This window comes from Pelodiscus sinensis, chromosome 22 (assembly GCF_052426305.1).
Source record: "Pelodiscus sinensis isolate ZL-2025 chromosome 22, ASM5242630v1, whole genome shotgun sequence".
Taxonomy (NCBI): domain Eukaryota; kingdom Metazoa; phylum Chordata; order Testudines; family Trionychidae; genus Pelodiscus; species Pelodiscus sinensis.
Genome location: NC_143073.1, coordinates 17,721,543 through 17,739,722, shown reverse-complemented (window position 1 = coordinate 17,739,722; position 18,180 = coordinate 17,721,543). Strand labels below are relative to the sequence as shown.

Here is an 18,180-nt window from a genome sequence, read left to right as displayed (position 1 = left end):
GGCCGTGCAAAGCACTTTAGGGGGCGGGGTCATTCTAGGGGGAGTGGCCTATGCGTGAGGGGGCGGAGTCACTGAGGGGCGGGGGTGGGCGATGGGATAAATGCCCCCGGCTGCCCCTGTTTGCTCCCCCTGTGTCCCCGGCCCGGCCATGCCGATTCGCTTCGCCCCGCTGCGCATCCCGCTGCGGCGCCGGCTGCAGACCGCCGCGGTCCTGCAATGGGTCTTCTCCTTCCTGGCGCTGGGTGAGGGTCCGGGGGCGCCCAACAGCCGCTCTAGGGCACCCTCTCCTCTGCCCGGGTCCCTTCGCCGGGGGGCGCCAGTCGCTGACATAGGGGTGTCTCCCTGCTCTGACTTGGGGTGTTTCTCCTGCCCCCCAGCTGGCAGCGGGGCGTTCCCCTGCCCCCCTACTCCTTGCTTGGAGACCTGGGGGGGCTGTGCACAAGTGCAGGGGGTGTCCTAGGAGGATGCGTAGCTGCGACCCCCGCGGGGAAGCGCCCCTATTTGCTGGGGGCATCTTGGTCTGTCCTCTGCGGGGGTGGGACCCTGCCTCTCACTAAGTCCCCTTCTTCCCCCCCCTCCCCCCGGTCTGCTAGGGGGGGAAACTAAGCTGCCACCTGGAGTTGTGGGGTGCTGGGGGAAGGGGCTGGAAGCTCTGTGGGGACGGGCATTGGATGGTTCCTGGGGGAGGTGGAAGAGGGGGTGCCTGGGAGTGGGGAGCAGCAGCCCTGGGGGACTGTGCCTTGGGGCAGGTGTGTGGGTAGGCTGGTGGGTGGTTGGAGAGAGTTCTGGGGAGGGAGGGCTGGGTTCCCTGGGATGAGTGTGTGGGCAGGCTGGCAGGTGCCCTGGGGAGCAGAGCAGCCCTGGGAGGCTTGGGGCCTTGGGGTGGTGGCCCTGGGGGAAGCAGCAGCCTGGGGGGGGGCAGTCCCTAACTTGCCTGCCCCGCAGCGCAGTGCTGCCTGGCCCTGTTCCTGCTGGCGCTGCTGGGTGAGCTGTGGCTGCCGGCCCTGCTCTACGCTGCCTGGCTCTACCTGGACCGGGAGACCCCTTCCCGCGGGGGCCGCCGCTCCGCCTGGGTGCGCCACTGGGGCGTCTGGAGGCACTTCCGCGACTACTTCCCCATCACGGTGAGCCCCAGCCTGGGTTCCCCCCATTGGCCCTTTGGTGGGGGATGGAGGTTGACCCTAGGGCCCTGTGTGGTCCCCTGCTGGCCCTTCAGTGGTGGGGTGCATAGCTGAGCCCAGGGCCCTGTTCCAATTGGCCCTTTGATGGGTGGATGGGGCTGACCCTAGGGCCCTGTGAAGCCCCTGTTGGCCCTTTGGGTGACTGGGAGGCTGACCCTAGGACATGGGATGGCCTCCCATTGGCCTTCCAGTAGGGAAAGGTGCTGCCCCCATGTGGCCTGGCAGCTGCTGCTTCCCTGGAGCCCCCCATCCTACAGTGTCGGAGATGCCCCTGCTCAACCCTGCCCTCTCTCCCCAGCTGGTGAAGACAGCGCCCCTGGACCCCTCCCGCAATTACCTCTTCGGGTTCCACCCACATGGGGTGCTGGTGGCTGGCGCCTTCGGCAACTTCTGCACGGAAGCCACAGGATTTGGGGAGCTGTTCCCGGGGCTCACACCCCACCTGCTCATGCTGCCCTTCTGGTTCCGCCTGCCCCTCTTCCGCGACTACATCATGAGCGGGGGTGAGATGGGCCCCTGCCTGGGCTGCAAGGGGAGTGGGGCATGCTGGGTCAGAGGGAGTGGGTGCGGGGCAGGAGGCCCCATAACAGTACCAAAAAAGAAATGTAGGTTTTATATGCAGAGGCCCCTCATAATCTGAAGCCCTAAGATGTAGCTTGCTTAGCTTGTGGATAAATCTGGCACTGCTCCTGGGTTCTCTGCCTGGCTCTGGAAGGGGAGTGTGGGTTAGTGGTTTGAGCAGGGGGGCTGGGAGCTAGGACTCCTGGGTTCTCTGCCCAGGAAGAGGGGTAACCACTGTGTTCTCACCCCAGGGCTGGTTTCCTCGGACAAGGCCAGCATCAGCTACCTGCTGAACAGGGAAGGCGGGGGGCAGGTGGCTGTGATCGCTGTGGGGGGTCCTCCGGAGTCATTGGAGGCCCGGCCTGGGGCGCTGACCCTCCAGATCCTTAGCCGCAAGGGCTTCATCAAGGCAGCTCTGCAGCACGGGTGGGTGAGCCAGGGGAGGGGAAAGGAAGTGGGGATGGGGTGGGGTGAGGTGGAATTGCTGTATGTGGTGGATTATGGGATGTAGGGCCTGAGGCTTGTGTGGGGAGGGCTGGGAGGCTAGTGGGGCTGTGGGAATCCTGGGGGCTGGTCTTGGGGGTTGGTGGATCAGAGAGGGGTGGGGGGTGGGCACAGGGTGTGGTGGGGGCACAGGAGCTGGCGCATTATGTAGAGGGGTTCTTGGGGCAGAAACCTGGGGGAGCAGCAGGTGGTGCATGGGGAACTAAGACGGGGGGGGCGGGGCAGGACCTGACTGGGGTTGCCCCTGACCTCCCTGTCCCCGCAGTGCTGCCCTGGTGCCCGTGTTCTCCTTTGGGGAGAACGAGCTCTTCGACCAGGTGCCGAACCCCCGGGGCTCGCTGGTGCGCACGGTGCAGGAGCGGCTGCAGAAAGTCATGGGGCTGGCACTGCCCCTCTTCCACGCCCGCGGGGTCTTCCAGTACAGCTTTGGGCTGCTGCCTTTCCGCAGCCCCATCCACACCGTGGGTGAGCCGGGGGCTGGGGGGCAGCACGGGCTGGGAGCCAGGACACAGGGGCTCTCTTCCTGCAGCAGCTTTGGGCTGAGCCAGCAGACACAGCGTGTGCTGAGAGGCTGCAGCAGGAGGCTGTTTGCTGTGGGTGGGAGGTTTCTGGGGGGTAGAGAAGGAAGGAGCCCATCTGGGCTGTGGGGGGGAGCTGCTGACAGGGGTATCTGTCTGCTGTGGCTGGCGCGGCAGAGGCCTTGCCAGCTGTTCTCTGACCCAGTCCCCCACATGCCCGCCTGGGCGTCAGGGCTCTTTCCCTGAGCTGGCTGTAATGGAGCATCTGGGGGGGGGGGCGGGGACACGCAGCATGTGCCTCCAACCCCATCTCTCTGTCCCCAGTGGGGGCGCCCATCCCGGTGCCCCGGACTCCCTGCCCATCCCGCCAGGACATCGACCAGCTCCATGCCACCTACCTGGAGCGGCTCATTGCGCTCTTCGAGGAGAACAAGACCAAGTATGGGCTGCCCCCAGAGAAGCACCTGAACCTCATCTAGGGGCGCTGCCCCCATGCCTGCTGCAGCACGCAGGGACTCGGATATGGGGGCAGCTCTCACTGGGGCCTGGCTTTGGTTCCCACTCAGATGGGTAGGGGATCCTCCCCTCCCTGGACCAGGCTCTATTTCTCCAGCCCCCTGCTTCTTGCTGCCCCATCTCAGGGTGTGGGTTGGGTGGGAAGGGTGCTTCGAGGCAGCCTTGAAGGCAGTGAGGCCTTTCCCCCACAGATCCCTGCCCTGCCTTGCTGCAATAGGTGGTGTTGTGAAACTACAGCAGTGGGTCCCCGAGTGGTTACTGTTTGCTGTGGGCCAGGCTGTAACTCCAGCCCCCTGGGGCGTGCAATAAACAAGCTTCCTTTGCAATCATGTCCTGTGCCTATGTGGGGGGAAGGGGTGGTGCTCGGGAGGTTCACCAGGGCAATGGGGTTTGGGGGGGGGCAGTGCCCTGACCTGTGTCCTTGCACAGTAGCTTGGGGCCAGAGCAAACCCAGGAGTCCTGGCTCCCAGCCCCCTGCTCCCCTCCCAGAGCTGGGGAGAGAACACAGGAGTGCTGCTGAAGAGCCTCAGGCACTCAAAGGCAGCATGGGCCCAGGGCAAGAGCTGGTTAAACATTGATCCTTCTGCAAACTCAGCCCAGGGCTGGGCAAAGGGCAGCAGCAGACAGGCTGGGCATTGAGAAACTGAGGCAGGATGGCATGGGAGGGGCTGGGAACCAGAATTGCTGGGTTCCCTCCCTGGCTTTTGGCAGGGGTGTGGGGGCTAGTGGCTAAAACAGCGGGCTGGAGGCCAGAACTCCTGGGTTCTTTTTCTATGTCCCCCTTCCACGGTTGTGACTGCACTTCCCATTATTCCCTTCTGCCACCCTCTCCTTCCAAACAGCAGAGCTGCTGCCTGCCGCCAGCCCATGGCCTGCCCTGCCTGGGCATTTGCCTGCTGGTGTGGCAGGTCCCGGGGAATGTAGAGACCTGGCCCTGCCCACTCAGTGCTGTGGGGACAGGGGCTGCCCTGCCCATCTTAGCCAACAGCCCCTGAGGCACCTTCTCCTCCGGGTATGTGGCCTTGACCCCACACCCTGGCCGAGCATCCCACAGGTGAGTCAGCGCTAGTGTTTCCCCCAGCTCGAGTGCCAGAGACAGAGGGAAATGGCGCTTGTCTCTACTGTGGGCTGGGCTTTACAGACCTGTCCCCTCTCTCACCAGCCGAGCTTGTCTGGTCTCTCCCTGGATGCCAGCCATTGCCTGTCTGACCCTTTCCCTCTCCTGCTTGGGCCTGCCAAAGAGGAGGCACCGGGTCACAGGCTGCTGTAGCCAAGGTGCTTGTGTTTATGCCAATGATTTCTGTGGCGCAAGGCCCATCTACCCTGGCATCCTGGCTAGCTCAAAGGGGGAAGTGTGCCTCCTAGTGGCCTCCTCCTGAAACATCAGCTGCTAGGCAGAATATGCCTGCTCTCTGGAGACTGGTAAAGCCCTAAGCCTCTCAGGGGGACTGTCTTCACTGCTGGGTTTCTCCTCTCTCCTCTTCCCCCCCCCCTCTCCCCAGCAGAAGATATGCAAATCATGCTCTCATTTGCATATCTTCTGCTGATCCTTTTTGTGGAAGAGGTTTTGCTGCTAAAACCCCCCGTATAGACGGGGCCATTTGTTGGAAATACCCCGTTTTGTGGAAGATCCTGTAAACCTCATTTTTGGAGGAATAAGGGGTCTTGCGCGAAAGGGTTTTTTTTCTGACAAATGGCCCTACACGGCTTTTTAGTGGCAAAACCTCTTCCACAGAAAGGATTGGCAGAAGATATGCAAATGAGAGCACAATTTGCATATCTTCTGTAGGGAGGGGTCTGGAGGAGAACCAACAGTGCAGATGTAGCCTCAGCTTCCTAACTCTGCTGGCTCCCAACATTCTTGCTCTGCCCCACCAACATCCCCTGCTCTGCCAGAGCTGGGGGGAGAGCCCAGGAGGTGTGGTTCTCAGCCCTGTCTGCCCCCATTCCTCTCCCGCAGCCAGGGAGAGAACCCAGGCCTCTGGTGTGTGCTAGAGCCTGGCTGTGAGTCTGCCCCTGCCTCCGCTTATCTCTGGCCTGGCCCTGCCCCAGTCCCACGTTGCTCCTGAGGCCAAAGTGCAGTGTGGAGAGTGGGACGTGGATCTGGAGCAGTCCCCAGGGGTGTGGAGCTGGTGGTGAGAGGTCCCTGCAGCTGGGGGGGCAGGGGCTGGTTTGGGGAGGGCCTGGGCTAATCGGGGTGGGGGTTAGTTCTCTTCCTTCTCCCCCTGCTGCCTGGCTGGGTCTTTTGGGAGCCAAAACTCCTGGCTTCTGCCCATCCATCCCAAGGCTCCGCAATCTCCTTTGCTTGCTCAGCTGTCCCTCCCATCTATCCTCCGGCTCTCCCCATGTGTCTGACCCTTTGACCCCCTTGCTGTGGAGCACCCATGTCCTCACTTTTCTGGCGGGGGGGAGGAGTGGTAGGGTAAACTGCAACAGTGTCCCATCTCAGGGTCGGGACCATAACCAGCCTCTGTGCCCTGCCCCAGAGGTGGCTGCATCTCAGCACTGTGTGCATGGTCCCTGTGTAACCAGCTCCCCTGCCCTGCAGGTAGCTGTGTTCCAGGGCTGGGAAAGGGGTCACTGGATGAGGAAGTGGCCAGCCAGACCTGGGCTCTAGTCCCAGCCAGGGATCTGTGGAGTCAGGTTCCCCCAGCAGGATGGCGAGTGCACTGAAGAAGCACCTTGAATTGCTGAGCGTGGTTCAATGGGTTCTGACCTTCCTCTTCTTCGGTAGGTGGGGCAGAGGGGGCCTGGGGCACTGCAGGGAGTTGGGGGGGTTCAGTGGAGGGTGTGTGACAAATGCATGTGCAATGAATGCAGACCTAGGAACTGCTGCAACCACCAGCCCAGTGCCCTGTTTCTAACTGGGGCCAGTCCCAGAGCACCAGGCCTCTTCCAGAGAGATCTGCCCCCAGCTTGAAGCACTTAGAGATTTAATATTGCCTTGAGCATGGGGCTGTGCCCCGAACCATCTTGTCTCCTCACCTTGGATGGACCTAGCCTCTGTGAGCTTCCATGGTTCTGTTTTGACTCCAGTGAGACTCTTGGCTGCCACACTGTCTCCTGGCAAGGAGTTCTGTAGGTTAACAAAGCACAGCCTCTCATTTGAATGAAACCGGCTGCCTGTTAATTTCATCAGGAGACCACTTTTTTTTTGTAGTGGCAAAGGGTAAATAGACCTTCCCTCTTTGATTTCCCCAGTCCCGGTTCTATAGTGCGTGATCCTATCCCTCCTTAGTTGTCTCTTTTCCATGCTGACCAGTTCCCCTCTTTTTAGTCTTGCCTTGTATGGGAGCTGCTCTGAACCTTTGATCATCTAAGCTGCCTGCTCCTTATCCCACTTTGTCCTTTGGGAGCTGGGGTGACCACATCTGCAGGCAGGATTTGAAACGTGGCCATCCCATGTTTCTACAGAGGCAATATGATATTTTCTGTCTCTTTCCTAACCATGCCCAAAAGCCTGTTCACTTTTTTGGCTGCCACTGCACATAAAGCGGATGTTTGCAGATAGCATTGCTCCTTGTGCCCGAGCCAAAGATCCCCAGCAGGGCCTTTAGATCTGTGGGGTTTGCTCATTATGTGGGTGACTAGCAGAATGGTTGTGAAAAAAACAACAAATGGTCTGGTAGCACTTTATAGACTAACAAAACATGAAGTTGGTATCATGAGCTTTTGTGGGCACAGCCCACTTCTTCAGATGACCAGAGTTATGACTAGGGGATATGAAAACTCGGAATAAATAGGAGAGGGGGAGGAGAGGGGGGAGGGAAAGAAAAATGCAGGGAGGTGGGAGACAGAGCATCATTAAGTATCTAGAGCATGAGTACTTAAACCTAAGCAGATAAAAGTTAAAGTCAGTAGATAGATTCCTAAAACAGGAAGGATACCACTCAGGAAGCTGTTAGCATCTTCAGTGGTTATTAAGTAGGTAGAGTCCCCCCAGCCCATATCACGACTGAGACAGTTTATAGTGCTGTTTAACCAGCCCAGTGAGTCCAAGGGTGTGTAAGGGGTTAGAGCTGATTCACCCTCCTCTCAGATATGCTGTGTGTGCATGGGTAGCCAGTGAACGCCCAGCTGGGGAAAACAAGTCTTAGCCCCGCCCCTTAGGCCTGAGGCTCCACCCTTGGAGCCCCAGTCAGATCCTTCATGGCCACCTGAAGGGCTCCTCCTGGTAGCTGCAGAGCTGGGTGGCCATGGCCCCAGCTTCCAAGCAGCTGGGTGTGTAGGCAGTTTTAGGAAGGCAATGTCTTCCCTTGCTTACACTACTGTGTGTGCGTGTGCCTGAGAGGAACCCAGCCCTGGGGAACCTAGCCCCTGCAGGGCAGTGCCAGTGGGAGGGAACTGGCGGAATGGAGAAGTACACACCATAGGAAAACACAAGCAGCACCCGGATAGAACGAGCAACCCCCCAAAATGTATCAACCCCCACAAAAAAACCCTAATAAATGAGCACATCTCAAAGTAACAGGCAAACGTGGTAACACGGCTCTGTCGCTGTCCAGTTCATAGAATCATAGGCTGGAAAAGACCTCAGGAGTCTTTGAGTCCAGCCCCCTACCCAAGGCAGGACCAATCCCAACTAAATCAACCCAGCCAGGGCTTTGTCAAGGAGACTTAAACACCTCTAGGGATGGAGACTCCACTACTACCCTAGGTAACCCCTTCCAATGCTTCACCACTTTCCTAGGGAAATAGTTTTTCCTAATATCCAACCTGGACTTCTCCCACTGCAACTTGAGACCATCGCTCCTTGTTCTGCCATCTGCCACCACTGAGAACAGCCTCTCTCCATCCTCTTTGGAAGCTCCCATCAGGAAGTTGAAGGCTGCTCTCAAATCCCCCCTCACGCTTCGCTTCTGCAGACTAAACAGACCCAACTCCCTCAGCCTCTCCTCATAAGTCATATGCTCCAGCCCCCTAATCATTTTTGTTGTCCTCTGCTGGACCCTCTCCAATGCGTCCACATCCTTTTTGTAGTGGGGGGCCCAGAACTGGACACAATACTCCAGATGTGGCCTCACCAGAGTTGAATAAAGGGGAATAATGACATCTCTGGATCTGCTGGCAATGCTCCTCTTAATGCAACCTAATATACCATTAGCCTTCTTGGCTACAAGGGCACACTGTTGACTCATATCCAGCTTCTCATCCACTGTAACCCCCAGGTCCTTTTCTGCAGAACTGCTACTTAGCTGGTTGGTCCCCAGCCTGTAACAATGCTTGGGATTCTTCTGTCCCAAGTGCAGGACTCTGCACTTGTCCTTGTTAAACCTCATCAGATTTCTTGTGGACCAATCCTCCAATTTGTCTAAGTCACTCTGGACCCTATCCCTGCCCTCCAGAGTATCTACCTCTCCCCTTAGCTTGAGGGGAGGGATAGCTCAGTGGTTTGAGCATTGGCTTGCTAAACCCAGGGTTGTGAGTTCAATCCTTGTGGAGGCCATTTGGGGCAAAAATTCATCATGGGTGGTACTTGGTCCTGCTGTGAAGGCAGGGGACTGGACTCAATGACCTTTCAAGGTCGCTTCCAGTTCTAGGAGATAGGCAATCTCCATTATATTCTTTTGGCCCAATCCTCTAATCTGTCCAGCTCACTCTAGACCCTATCCCTGCCCTCCAACATATCTACCGCTCCCTCTAGCTTAGTGTCATCTTGAAAACTTGCAATCTATCCCCTCTATTAAAGGTAATTAATAAAGATGTTGAACAAAACCAGTCCTAGAACCGAACCTTGGGGCACTCCGCTAGAAACCAACAGCCAATCTGACATCGAGCCATTGATCACTACCCATTGGGCCTGACAGTCTAGCCAGCTTTCTGTCCATCTTACAGTCCATTTATCCAAACCACATTCCCTTAACTTGCTGGCAGGAATATTATGGGAGACCGTATCAAAAGCCTTGCTAAAGTCAAAGTATATCACATCCACTGACTTTCCCATGTCTACAGAGCCAGTTACCTCATCATAGAAGCTAATAAGATTGGTCAGGCATGACTTGCCCTTCATGAATCCATGTTGACTATTCCTGATCACTTTCCCTTCTTCCAAGTATTTCAGAATGGATTCTTTGAGGATCCCCTCCATGATTTTTCCAGGGACTGAGGTAAGGCTGTCTGGTCTATAGTTCCCTGGATTGTCCTTCTTCCCTTTTTAAAAGATGAGCATGACATTTGCCTTTTTCCAGTCATCCATGATTTCTCTCGATTTCCACGAGGTTTCAAAGATAATGGCCAAAGGCTCCACAATGACATTTGCCAACTCCCTCAGTACCCTTGGATGCATTAAATCCAGGCCCATGGATTTGTGTATATTTAGCCTTTCTGTGAATTTATCTAGCTCTTTTTTGAGCCCTGTTAAAGTTTTGGGCTTCACAACATCCTCTGGCGGGGAGTTCCACAGGTTGATTGTGCATTGTGTGAAGAAATATTGCCTTTGGTTTGTCTTCAAGCTGCTACCTATTAATTTCATTTGATGACCCTTAGTTCTTGTGCTAGGGGAGCAATAAATAACATTTCCTTATTTAAGCATCAGAGGGGTAGCCATGTTAGTCTGGATCTGCAAATGTGAGAAGGACTCCTGTAGCACTTTATAGACTAACAGTTGTATTGGAGCATATGCTTTCATGGGCAAAGACTCACTTTGTCAGATGCATGTAGTGGAAATTTCCAGAGGCAGGTATAAATATGCAGGCAAGAATCAGGCTAGAGATAACAAGGTAACCTCTTATCCCATGACAACTTACTGTGCTTCAGAGCTTTTGGTGAGGGACCTTGGCAAAGGCTTTCTGGAAAGCTAAGTACATTATAGCCAGGGGTGGCCCCAGGCAGGCCGCCGGCAGCTGGCGCCCCAGGTGGAATGCGTGATTGGCGCCCCTGCCTCCACAGCCCTCAATGGTGTGACGTCTTCATTGGGCACCCCATTTAACGTGGCACCCTAGGCGACGGCAGAGTCGGCCTATACGCATGCGCCGCCCTGATTACCGTCACTGGATCCCCCTTGTCCACATGCTTGTTGACCCCCTCAAAGTACTCTAGTAGACTGGAGAGGCCTGATTTCCCTTTACAGAATCCACATTGACGTTTTCCCAACTAACCGGGTCCCTCGCTGTGTCAGACAATTCTGTTCTTTGCTGGTGTTTCGGCCAGTTTGCCCGGTACTGAAGCCAGACATACTGGCCTGGAGTTGCTGGGTTGCTTCTTCAGACAATTGTCGTCCCACGAGCTACTGTCCCATCATTTGGTGCAAATCCAGGGGAAAACCACCGTAGTTGGGGTGAATTTAGTCACTTGTTCTACAAACGCTTCCTGCACATGGGACAGGCCTCAACTCTCTCCTTGCCCCTCAGGAGCTTTCTTCACGTCCTTGCTGCTCTGCCTGCTTTTCACCCGCCTCTGGGCCATCTCTGTGCTGTACTTTATATGGTGGGTGATCGACCGCGACACCCCAGAGAGAGGTGAGGCCTTGCCCCCCAGCCTGTTCCACCCCTTCCCCCAGCCAGCCAGTCCCTGTCCTGGGGCAGGTGTCAGACAGCACCCCTGAGAGGGGACAGGCCCCTGCCCCATTCCCCGGCCCCCATCACCCTGTATCTCTCCCTGCAGGTGGGCGCCGCTGGGACTGGTTGCGAACCTGGCGAATCTGGCAGCATTTGAGTGACTATTTCCCTATCAAGGTACATAACAGGGTGTGGGGGGAGGAAGGGGAAGGGAAGCAGAGGAGACCTGTCCAGCTTGGAGGTGGGGTGGGGAATGGGGCAGAGGCCTATTCCCTCTAGGGGGGCATTAGCTCCCATCTGGTCCCCAAAGGGAGGTGTCTGCCCAGCAAACTAGGTAGGAGATGACTGGGGTTTTGGGAGCAGAGGCTGGGCTGGGCTGGGGACAGTGGAGGAAGGACGGGGAACATGTCGGGAGGAGGGATGGGAGCAGATATCGAGATAATGCAAGAAGAGCAGGTCTGTTGGGGGGGGGGGCTGTACTAGAGTCTGAATAGCCAACACTATCTCTACCTCAGCCAGCTCCCCTGACCTCTGCCAGCCCCCAACCTCTGCCAGCCCCCCTGACCTCTGCCCCTGCCAACCCTCTCCCTACCTCTGCCAGCCCCTCGACCTCTGCCAGTCGCTGACTTCTGCCCCCTGCCAGCCCCTCGACCTCTGCCAGTCACTGACTTCTGCCCCCTGCCAGCCCCCCAACCTCTGCCAGCCCCCCTGACCTCTGCCCCTGCCAACCCTCTCCCTACCTCTGCCAGCCCCTCGACCTCTGCCAGCCCCCCTGACCTCTGCCCCTGCCAACCCTCTCCCTACCTCTGCCAGCCCCTCGACCTCTGCCAGTCGCTGACTTCTGCCTCCTGCCAGCCCCCCAACCTCTGCCAGCCCCTCGACCTCTGCCAGTCGCTGACTTCTGCCCCCTGCCAGCCCCCCAACCTCTGCCAGCCCCTCGACCTCTGCCAGTCGCTGACTTCTGCCCCCTGCCAGCCCCCCAACCTCTGCCAGCCCCCCTGACCTCTGCCCCTGCCAACCCTCTCCCTACCTCTGCCAGTCCCCCAACCTCTGCCAGACCCCGACCTCTGCCCCCTGCCAACCCTCTCCCTACCTCTGCCAGCCCCTCGACCTCTGCCAGTCGCTGACTTCTGCCCCCTGCCAGCCCCCCAACCTCTGCCAGCCCCCCTGACCTCTGCCCCTGCCAACCCTCTCCCTACCTCTGCCAGTCCCCCAACCTCTGCCAGACCCCGACCTCTGCCCCCTGCCAACCCTCTCCCTACCTCTGCCAGCCCCTCGACCTCTGCCAGTCGCTGACTTCTGCCCCCTGCCAGCCCCCCCCCCCAACCTCTGCCAGCCCCCCTCATGACTACTACTCTGCCCCCTGCAGTTGGTGAGGACGGCCGCGCTGCCCCCCGATCGGAGCTATGTGCTGGGCTCCCACCCCCATGGCATCATGTGCGCTGGGGCCTTCAATGCCTTCTGTACTGAGGGCTCTGGCTTCTCCCGGCTCTTCCCTGGCCTGCGGCCCAGCCTGGCCCTGCTGGCAGGGCTCTTCCACCTGCCTGTCTACCGCGAGTACATGATGAGTGCTGGTGAGCAGTCGCAGGCGCCCCGTGGGCAGGGTGTGCAGGAGACGAGGCACCATGGGCAGGGTGTGCAGGAGGCGAGGCACCCCGTGGGCAGGGTGTGCTGGGGGGAAGATGCCCTGTGGGACAGGGCAGGTGCTGGGGGGAGCAGGGACGGGGAGGACACAGAAAAACACCCCTGCTGAAGGACAAGAGAGGCTCTGGGGGGGCAGGGACTGGAGGCCCAGAGACACTCACCCTCCGGGACATAAAGGGCACCGGGGACAGAAACACCCCTACCCCAGACAAGGTAGGCGCTTGGGGAAAGTCATGTGGATGCACACCAGGGACATGATGGGCATTGGTGAGGTGGGGTGGGACACACGGGGACACCCTCAGACCAGGACAGGATGGGCACTGCTGGGGGGCAGGAAGTGGGGGACGTGATGTTGAGCTCTGGGGAGGAGAAGCCTGTCGCTTTCTGGGCCATGGTACTACATGGGTGTGGGAGTCTCTCTGCCCTGGCCCTTTCTTGTTCTGCACAGCCTGCCCCCTCAGCTATAAAGGGTTTATTTGGGGGGCATCCCCTGCACATGCCCCTGTACTCCCCCTTTCCCAGGTCCCCCATGTCTTGGCTCCTCATCCATCTCACTGGTGCTAACTGCCCCCTTACCTCCATGCTCTGGAAGGGGTTAATCACCCCCTGGGGTGGAGGTGGGGATATCTGCCAGCTTCAGCCTCCCCTCTGTCCACCTTCCAGGGATGTGCCCAGTGAGCCGCCGCAGCCTGGATTTCCTGCTCTCCCGGCCTGGCAATGCAGTGGTGATTGTGGTGGGGGGTGCATCTGAGTCGCTGGACTGCGCCCCTGGGCAGCACCGTGTCACACTGCAGCACCGCACCGGCTTTGTGCGCCTGGCGCTGCAGCACGGGTGGGTACCACACAGGGCAGGGCAGGGCACCTGGCACTGCAGCATGGGTGGGTACTGCACAGGGCAGGATGCCTGGCACTGCAACACGGGTGAGTACGGCACAGGGCAGGGTGCCTGGCTCTGCAGCACTGTGGGTACCGGGCAGGGCATGGTGCCTGGCTCTGCAGCACTGTGGGTACCGGGCAGGGCATGGTGCCTGGCTCTGCAGCACTGTGGGTACCGCACAGGGTGGGGACGCCTGGCACTGGAGCATGGTTGGACACTACACAGGATGGGGCTGGAGCACTGGCTGGGGTGTGTTGGAGCAGGGACGGGGGCAACCTGGAGCCTGGGACAGGTACTGGGCAGGTCTTGGTTGTGCACTCTGAGAGATGGGGCTGGTGCACTGCGGGGGCCATGGCTTGGGTGTCCGCCAAGTGCACTGGGTGTGTGCCTTGTGGTTGAACTGGGTGGACACACTGGAACCTGGAGTGGGCAGGTGGGGACATGGGCTGGGTGCTGTGGTGCCAGGGGGCGAGTGGTGCCGGCACCATTCACTGTAAGCTGGGTGCTTGGGTGACCACCCAGGAGAGATTCTGATTTACAGAGCACCCACAGCCAGCAGCCTGTGTTTCTTCTGTTGGTGCACACCCACACATGCTTTGGTGCACAAAACAAAATTTATTCCACCCATCGATGGAATAAATGAGAGGGAGCAGTGATGCGAGGGCAGGTGCCAGGCTGCTGTGTTGGGTGCGTGCTGTGTGGTTGCACTGGGTGAGGGTGCTGGAGTCTGCAGTGGGCAGACTGGGCCATGGGAAGGGGTGCTACAGTGCTGGGGGCGCCAGGTTGGTGCTTCAGGGCTTCATCCCCCGTTTCATGGCAGGGCTGCCCTGGTTCCTGTCTATTCCTTCGGGGAGAACGATATCTTCCAGCAGCTCATCTTCCCGCCAGACAGCTGGCTCCGGCGCCTGCAGCTTCGCTTCAAGGACCTGATGGGCTTTGCGCCCTGCCTGTACTGGGGGCGCGGACTGCTGCCCTTCCCCTCGCCCATCACTGTTGTGGGTGAGCAGCCAGGGAAGGTGCGGGTGAGCTCAGGGGCTGAGCTGGGTGGGTGGGTTCCACCCCCGTTAATCCCTCTCTCTCTCTCTGCAGTGGGGAGCCCCATCCTGGTGCCGCGTCGCCCCTTCCCCACCCCACAGGAGGTGGCTCACTACCACCAGCTCTACCTGGAGCAGCTGCACCAGCTCTTTGACCATCACAAAGCCAGTTGCGGGGTGCCGGCTGGCTGCCAGCTCAGTGTGGTCTAGGACCCTGGCTGAGGGCCTGCGCCCACACTAGCTGGGACCTGCCACCTGCTGCCTCAGTGTGATCTCGGGACCTGGGCCAGGCCATGTACACATTCTCCAGCATCCTCTGAGCCCTGGGGGGGGGGGGGGGGGGGTGTACTCCTTCCTGTCTGCTCAGTGTCATCTGAGCCCCCTCCTCCATCCTGCAAGATTGGTTCCTCTCGGGGTTCTGACCCACCCCCACTGTGCTGCGGGTGCACGGTTATCTAGGGCAGTGTTTCCCAACCTTTTTTTTTTATAAAGTATCCCCTTTAAAAAAAATCATAAGTACCCCCAGTACCTACAGTTTTTAGAGACACATTTTTTTTCTACCATTGCAACACATTTGATAAAACAACTTAATCATAGCTGATGAACTTTTTGGGTGTAAACAGTACAAAAATAATAAAATGCTGTTAAACTTAAAACAAAAATTCAGTTTTCTCCAAATTTCAGTTGTGTTGACATGCGCCCCAGAGATCTCTTGAGTACCCCTAAGCCTACATGTACCACTGGTTGAGAAACACTAATTAAGGTGCCCCTGCCTGGTCCCCTAGGGCTGGACTTGGGTCCCAGCTCCTCCCTACATGGAGCAGGGGGAAACCGGGTCCTGCCCTAAATAAAAGCTCCAAGAGTTATTTTGCACCTCACATCTGGGGGATTTTTATGCATCCAGTAGCCTCATTTTTATGCAATCCCAGAGCCCTCCCCCATGACAGATTGGGGGCCCCAGACCCTTCTGTCAGAGATGTCTCTCCCCCTTGTGCTGGCGCTGCCCAGACCCTCCCAGCAAAGATGGACCCCCCCCATTGGGCCGGGCACTGCCCAGACCCCCCCAGCAGAGATGGACCCTCCCCCATTGTGCGGGGCACTGCCCAGACCCCCAAGTAGAGATGGGGCCCCCTCTTGTGCCAGGTGCTGCCCAGACCCCCCCAGCAGAGATGCGCCCCCCCATTGTGCCAGGCGTTGCGTTGCCCAGACCCCCCAGCAGAGATGTGCCCCCCCCATTGTGCCAGGCGTTGCGTTGCCCAGACCCCCCAGCAGAGATGCGCCCCCCCATTGTGCCAGGCGTTGCGTTGCCCAGACCCCCCAGCAGAGATGTGCCCCCCCATTGTGCCAGGTGTTGCGTTGCCCAGACCCCCCAGCAGAGATGTGCCCCCCCCATTGTGCCAGGCGTTGCGTTGCCCAGACCCCCCAGCAGAGATGTGCCCCCCCCATTGTGCCAGGCGTTGCGTTGCCCAGACCCCCCAGCAGAGATGTGCCTCCCCCATTGTGCCAGGCGTTGCGTTGCCCAGACCCCCCAGCAGAGATGTGCCCCCCCCATTGTGCCAGGCGTTGCGTTGCCCAGACCCCCCAGCAGAGATGTGCCCCCCCCATTGTGCCAGGCGTTGCGTTGCCCAGACCCCCCAGCAGAGATGTGCCCCCCCCATTGTGCCAGGCGTTGCGTTGCCCAGACCCCCCAGCAGAGATGTGCCCCCCCCCATTGTGCCAGGCGTTGCGTTGCCCAGACCCCCCAGCAGAGATGTGCCCCCCCCATTGTGCCAGGCGTTGCGTTGCCCAGACCCCCCAGCAGAGATGTGCCCCCCCCATTGTGCCAGGCGTTGCGTTGCCCAGACCCCCCAGCAGAGATGCGCCCCCCCCATTGTGCCAGGCGTTGCGTTGCCCAGACCCCCCAGCAGAGATGTGCCCCCCCATTGTGCCAGGCGTTGCGTTGCCCAGACCCCCCAGCAGAGATGTGCCCCCCCATTGTGCCAGGCGTTGCGTTGCCCAGACCCCCCAGCAGAGATGTGCCCCCCCATTGTGCCAGGCGTTGCGTTGCCCAGACCCCCCAGCAGAGATGTGCCCCCCCCCATTGTGCCAGGCGTTGCGTTGCCCAGACCCCCCAGCAGAGATGTGCCCCCCCATTGTGCCAGGCGTTGCGTTGCCCAGACCCCCCAGCAGAGATGTGCCCCCCCCCATTGTGCCAGGCGTTGCGTTGCCCAGACCCCCCAGCAGAGATGTGCCCCCCCCATTGTGCCAGGCGTTGCGTTGCCCAGACCCCCCAGCAGAGATGTGCCCCCCCATTGTGCCAGGCGTTGCGTTGCCCAGACCCCCCAGCAGAGATGTGCCCCCCCCATTGTGCCAGGCGTTGCGTTGCCCAGACCCCCCAGCAGAGATGTGCCCCCCCCATTGTGCCAGGCGTTGCGTTGCCCAGACCCCCCAGCAGAGATGTGCCCCCCCCCATTGTGCCAGGCGTTGCGTTGCCCAGACCCCCCAGCAGAGATGTGCCCCCCCCATTGTGCCAGGCGTTGCGTTGCCCAGACCCCCCAGCAGAGATGTGCCCCCCCATTGTGCCAGGCGTTGGGTTGCCCAGACCCCCCAGCAGAGATGTGCCCCCCCATTGTGCCAGGCGTTGGGTTGCCCAGACCCCCCAGCAGAGATGTGCCCCCCCATTGTGCCAGGCATTGCGTTGCCCAGACCCCCCAGCAGAGATGTGCCCCCCCCCAGGCGTTGTGCCCAGACCCCCCAGCAGAGATGTGCCCCCCCCATTGTGCCAGGCGTTGCCCAGACCCCCCAGCAGAGATGTGCCCCTCCCCCATTGTGCCAGGCGTTGCGTTGCCCAGACCCCCCAGCAGAGATGTGCCCCCCCCATTGTGCCAGGCGTTGCGTTGCCCAGACCCCCCAGCAGAGATGTGCCCCCCCCATTGTGCCAGGCGTTGCGTTGCCCAGACCCCCCAGCAGAGATGTGCCCCCCCCATTGTGCCAGGCGTTGCGTTGCCCAGACCCCCCAGCAGAGATGTGCCCCCCCCATTGTGCCAGGCGTTGCGTTGCCCAGACCCCCCAGCAGAGATGCCCCCAAGTCAGGCTGGAAGGAGGGGTCTGAGGTTGAGGGTGGAGCCAGAGCCCGCGGCGGGTCCTGTGAGCGCAGACTCCTGCCCCTCGCCCGAAGGGCTTGGAAGGTCGGGGGCGGCTTCTCTGCGAGTCACGGGAATGCAGGAGAGGGGGAGGCCGGGGGCGCCTCCTGTTCATCTCGCTGGCAGAGCCCGGCACGGGACGCCTGGGCTCCTCCCCCTTCCCGCCCATTGTACCCGCCCTGCTCACGGGACCCCCGCCTCCCGCTTGATAAAAGATGAGGAGGTGGGTGCCAGAAAAAGCAGCTCTGTGTCTGCAGGGGCTTCGGGAAAAGGGGCATCTTCGTGCAGGCACCGCTGGGATTCGAACCCAGGATCTCCTGTTTACTAGACAGGCGCTTTAACCAACTAAGCCACGGCGCCACTGTACCGTACCAGCCCCGCCACCGGCTTCTGCAGCTTCCTGTTGGCAGTGTGGGGCGCCCCATGGTGCTTCTGAAAGAGGAGGCAACTTCTGGGGGAAGCAGTTCTGCCCTCATGCACCCCTCCAAACTGAGGGTTCACGGCCTGGGTTGAATTGGGAGGTCGATCCAGAATAACCGTCCCCTCCCCCAGACACAGCACCAGGATCCAGCCTTGCTCTGATCCCCGTCCTTCCCCCTCCCCCGCCAATACAGCACCAGGATCCAGCCTTGCTCAAACGCCCCCCAAACCCAGCACCAGGATCCGACCTTGCTCTGATATCCCCTCCCCCACCACAGCCGAGAATCCAGCCTTGCTCTGAGCCCCT

The 18,180-nt window shown here is 59.6% G+C and overlaps 2 protein-coding genes and 1 non-coding gene across 6 annotated transcripts; 2 read left to right on the top strand and 1 right to left on the bottom strand.

Moving 5' to 3' along the window:
• The first annotated feature begins 35 nt into the window (after nucleotides 1–35).
• Nucleotides 36–3,606, top strand: LOC102443676 (2-acylglycerol O-acyltransferase 2-B-like). Of its 2 annotated transcripts, none has more exons than XM_075907354.2 (6): nucleotides 36–242; nucleotides 951–1,124; nucleotides 1,480–1,684; nucleotides 1,994–2,168; nucleotides 2,512–2,711; nucleotides 3,089–3,606. In XM_075907354.2, the coding sequence occupies exons 1-6, from the start codon at nucleotides 51–53 to the stop codon at nucleotides 3,241–3,243; spliced, it is 1,101 nt and encodes a 366-aa protein (XP_075763469.2). In that variant the 5' UTR covers nucleotides 36–50; the 3' UTR covers nucleotides 3,244–3,606. The 2 variants fall into 2 exon arrangements, with proteins under 2 accessions (XP_075763469.2, XP_075763470.2); XM_075907355.2 differs by having other exon boundaries at nucleotides 109–242; nucleotides 946–1,124.
• A 1,664-nt stretch (nucleotides 3,607–5,270) lies between these two features.
• Nucleotides 5,271–14,993, top strand: MOGAT3 (monoacylglycerol O-acyltransferase 3). 3 transcript variants are annotated; one of them, XM_075907403.2, is made up of 8 exons: nucleotides 5,271–5,415; nucleotides 5,829–6,010; nucleotides 10,630–10,737; nucleotides 10,883–10,953; nucleotides 12,146–12,350; nucleotides 13,084–13,252; nucleotides 14,118–14,296; nucleotides 14,387–14,993. In XM_075907403.2, the coding sequence occupies exons 2-8, from the start codon at nucleotides 5,938–5,940 to the stop codon at nucleotides 14,539–14,541; spliced, it is 960 nt and encodes a 319-aa protein (XP_075763518.2). In that variant the 5' UTR covers nucleotides 5,271–5,415; nucleotides 5,829–5,937; the 3' UTR covers nucleotides 14,542–14,993. The 3 variants fall into 3 exon arrangements, with proteins under 3 accessions (XP_075763518.2, XP_075763519.2, XP_075763521.2); XM_075907404.2 differs by having other exon boundaries at nucleotides 5,343–5,422; XM_075907406.2 differs by having other exon boundaries at nucleotides 5,377–5,401.
• A 2,746-nt stretch (nucleotides 14,994–17,739) lies between these two features.
• Nucleotides 17,740–17,813, bottom strand: TRNAT-AGU (transfer RNA threonine (anticodon AGU)). The gene has a single exon. It is a non-coding gene; the product is annotated as a tRNA-Thr (tRNA).
• Nucleotides 17,814–18,180: the final 367 nt, after the last annotated feature.

Coding starts and splice junctions, on each gene's coding strand:
- MOGAT3 (XM_075907403.2), top strand. CDS start 5,938: ATGGCGAGTGCACTGAAGAAGCACCTTGAATTGCTGAGCGTGGTTCAA. Junction 10,954..12,145: donor GTGACTATTTCCCTATCAAG/GTACATAACAGG, acceptor TGCCCCCTGCAG/TTGGTGAGGACGGCCGCGCT. Junction 14,297..14,386: donor CTCGCCCATCACTGTTGTGG/GTGAGCAGCCAG, acceptor CTCTCTCTGCAG/TGGGGAGCCCCATCCTGGTG.
- LOC102443676 (XM_075907354.2), top strand. CDS start 51: ATGCGTGAGGGGGCGGAGTCACTGAGGGGCGGGGGTGGGCGATGGGAT. Junction 1,685..1,993: donor CGACTACATCATGAGCGGGG/GTGAGATGGGCC, acceptor TTCTCACCCCAG/GGCTGGTTTCCTCGGACAAG. Junction 2,169..2,511: donor AAGGCAGCTCTGCAGCACGG/GTGGGTGAGCCA, acceptor CTGTCCCCGCAG/TGCTGCCCTGGTGCCCGTGT.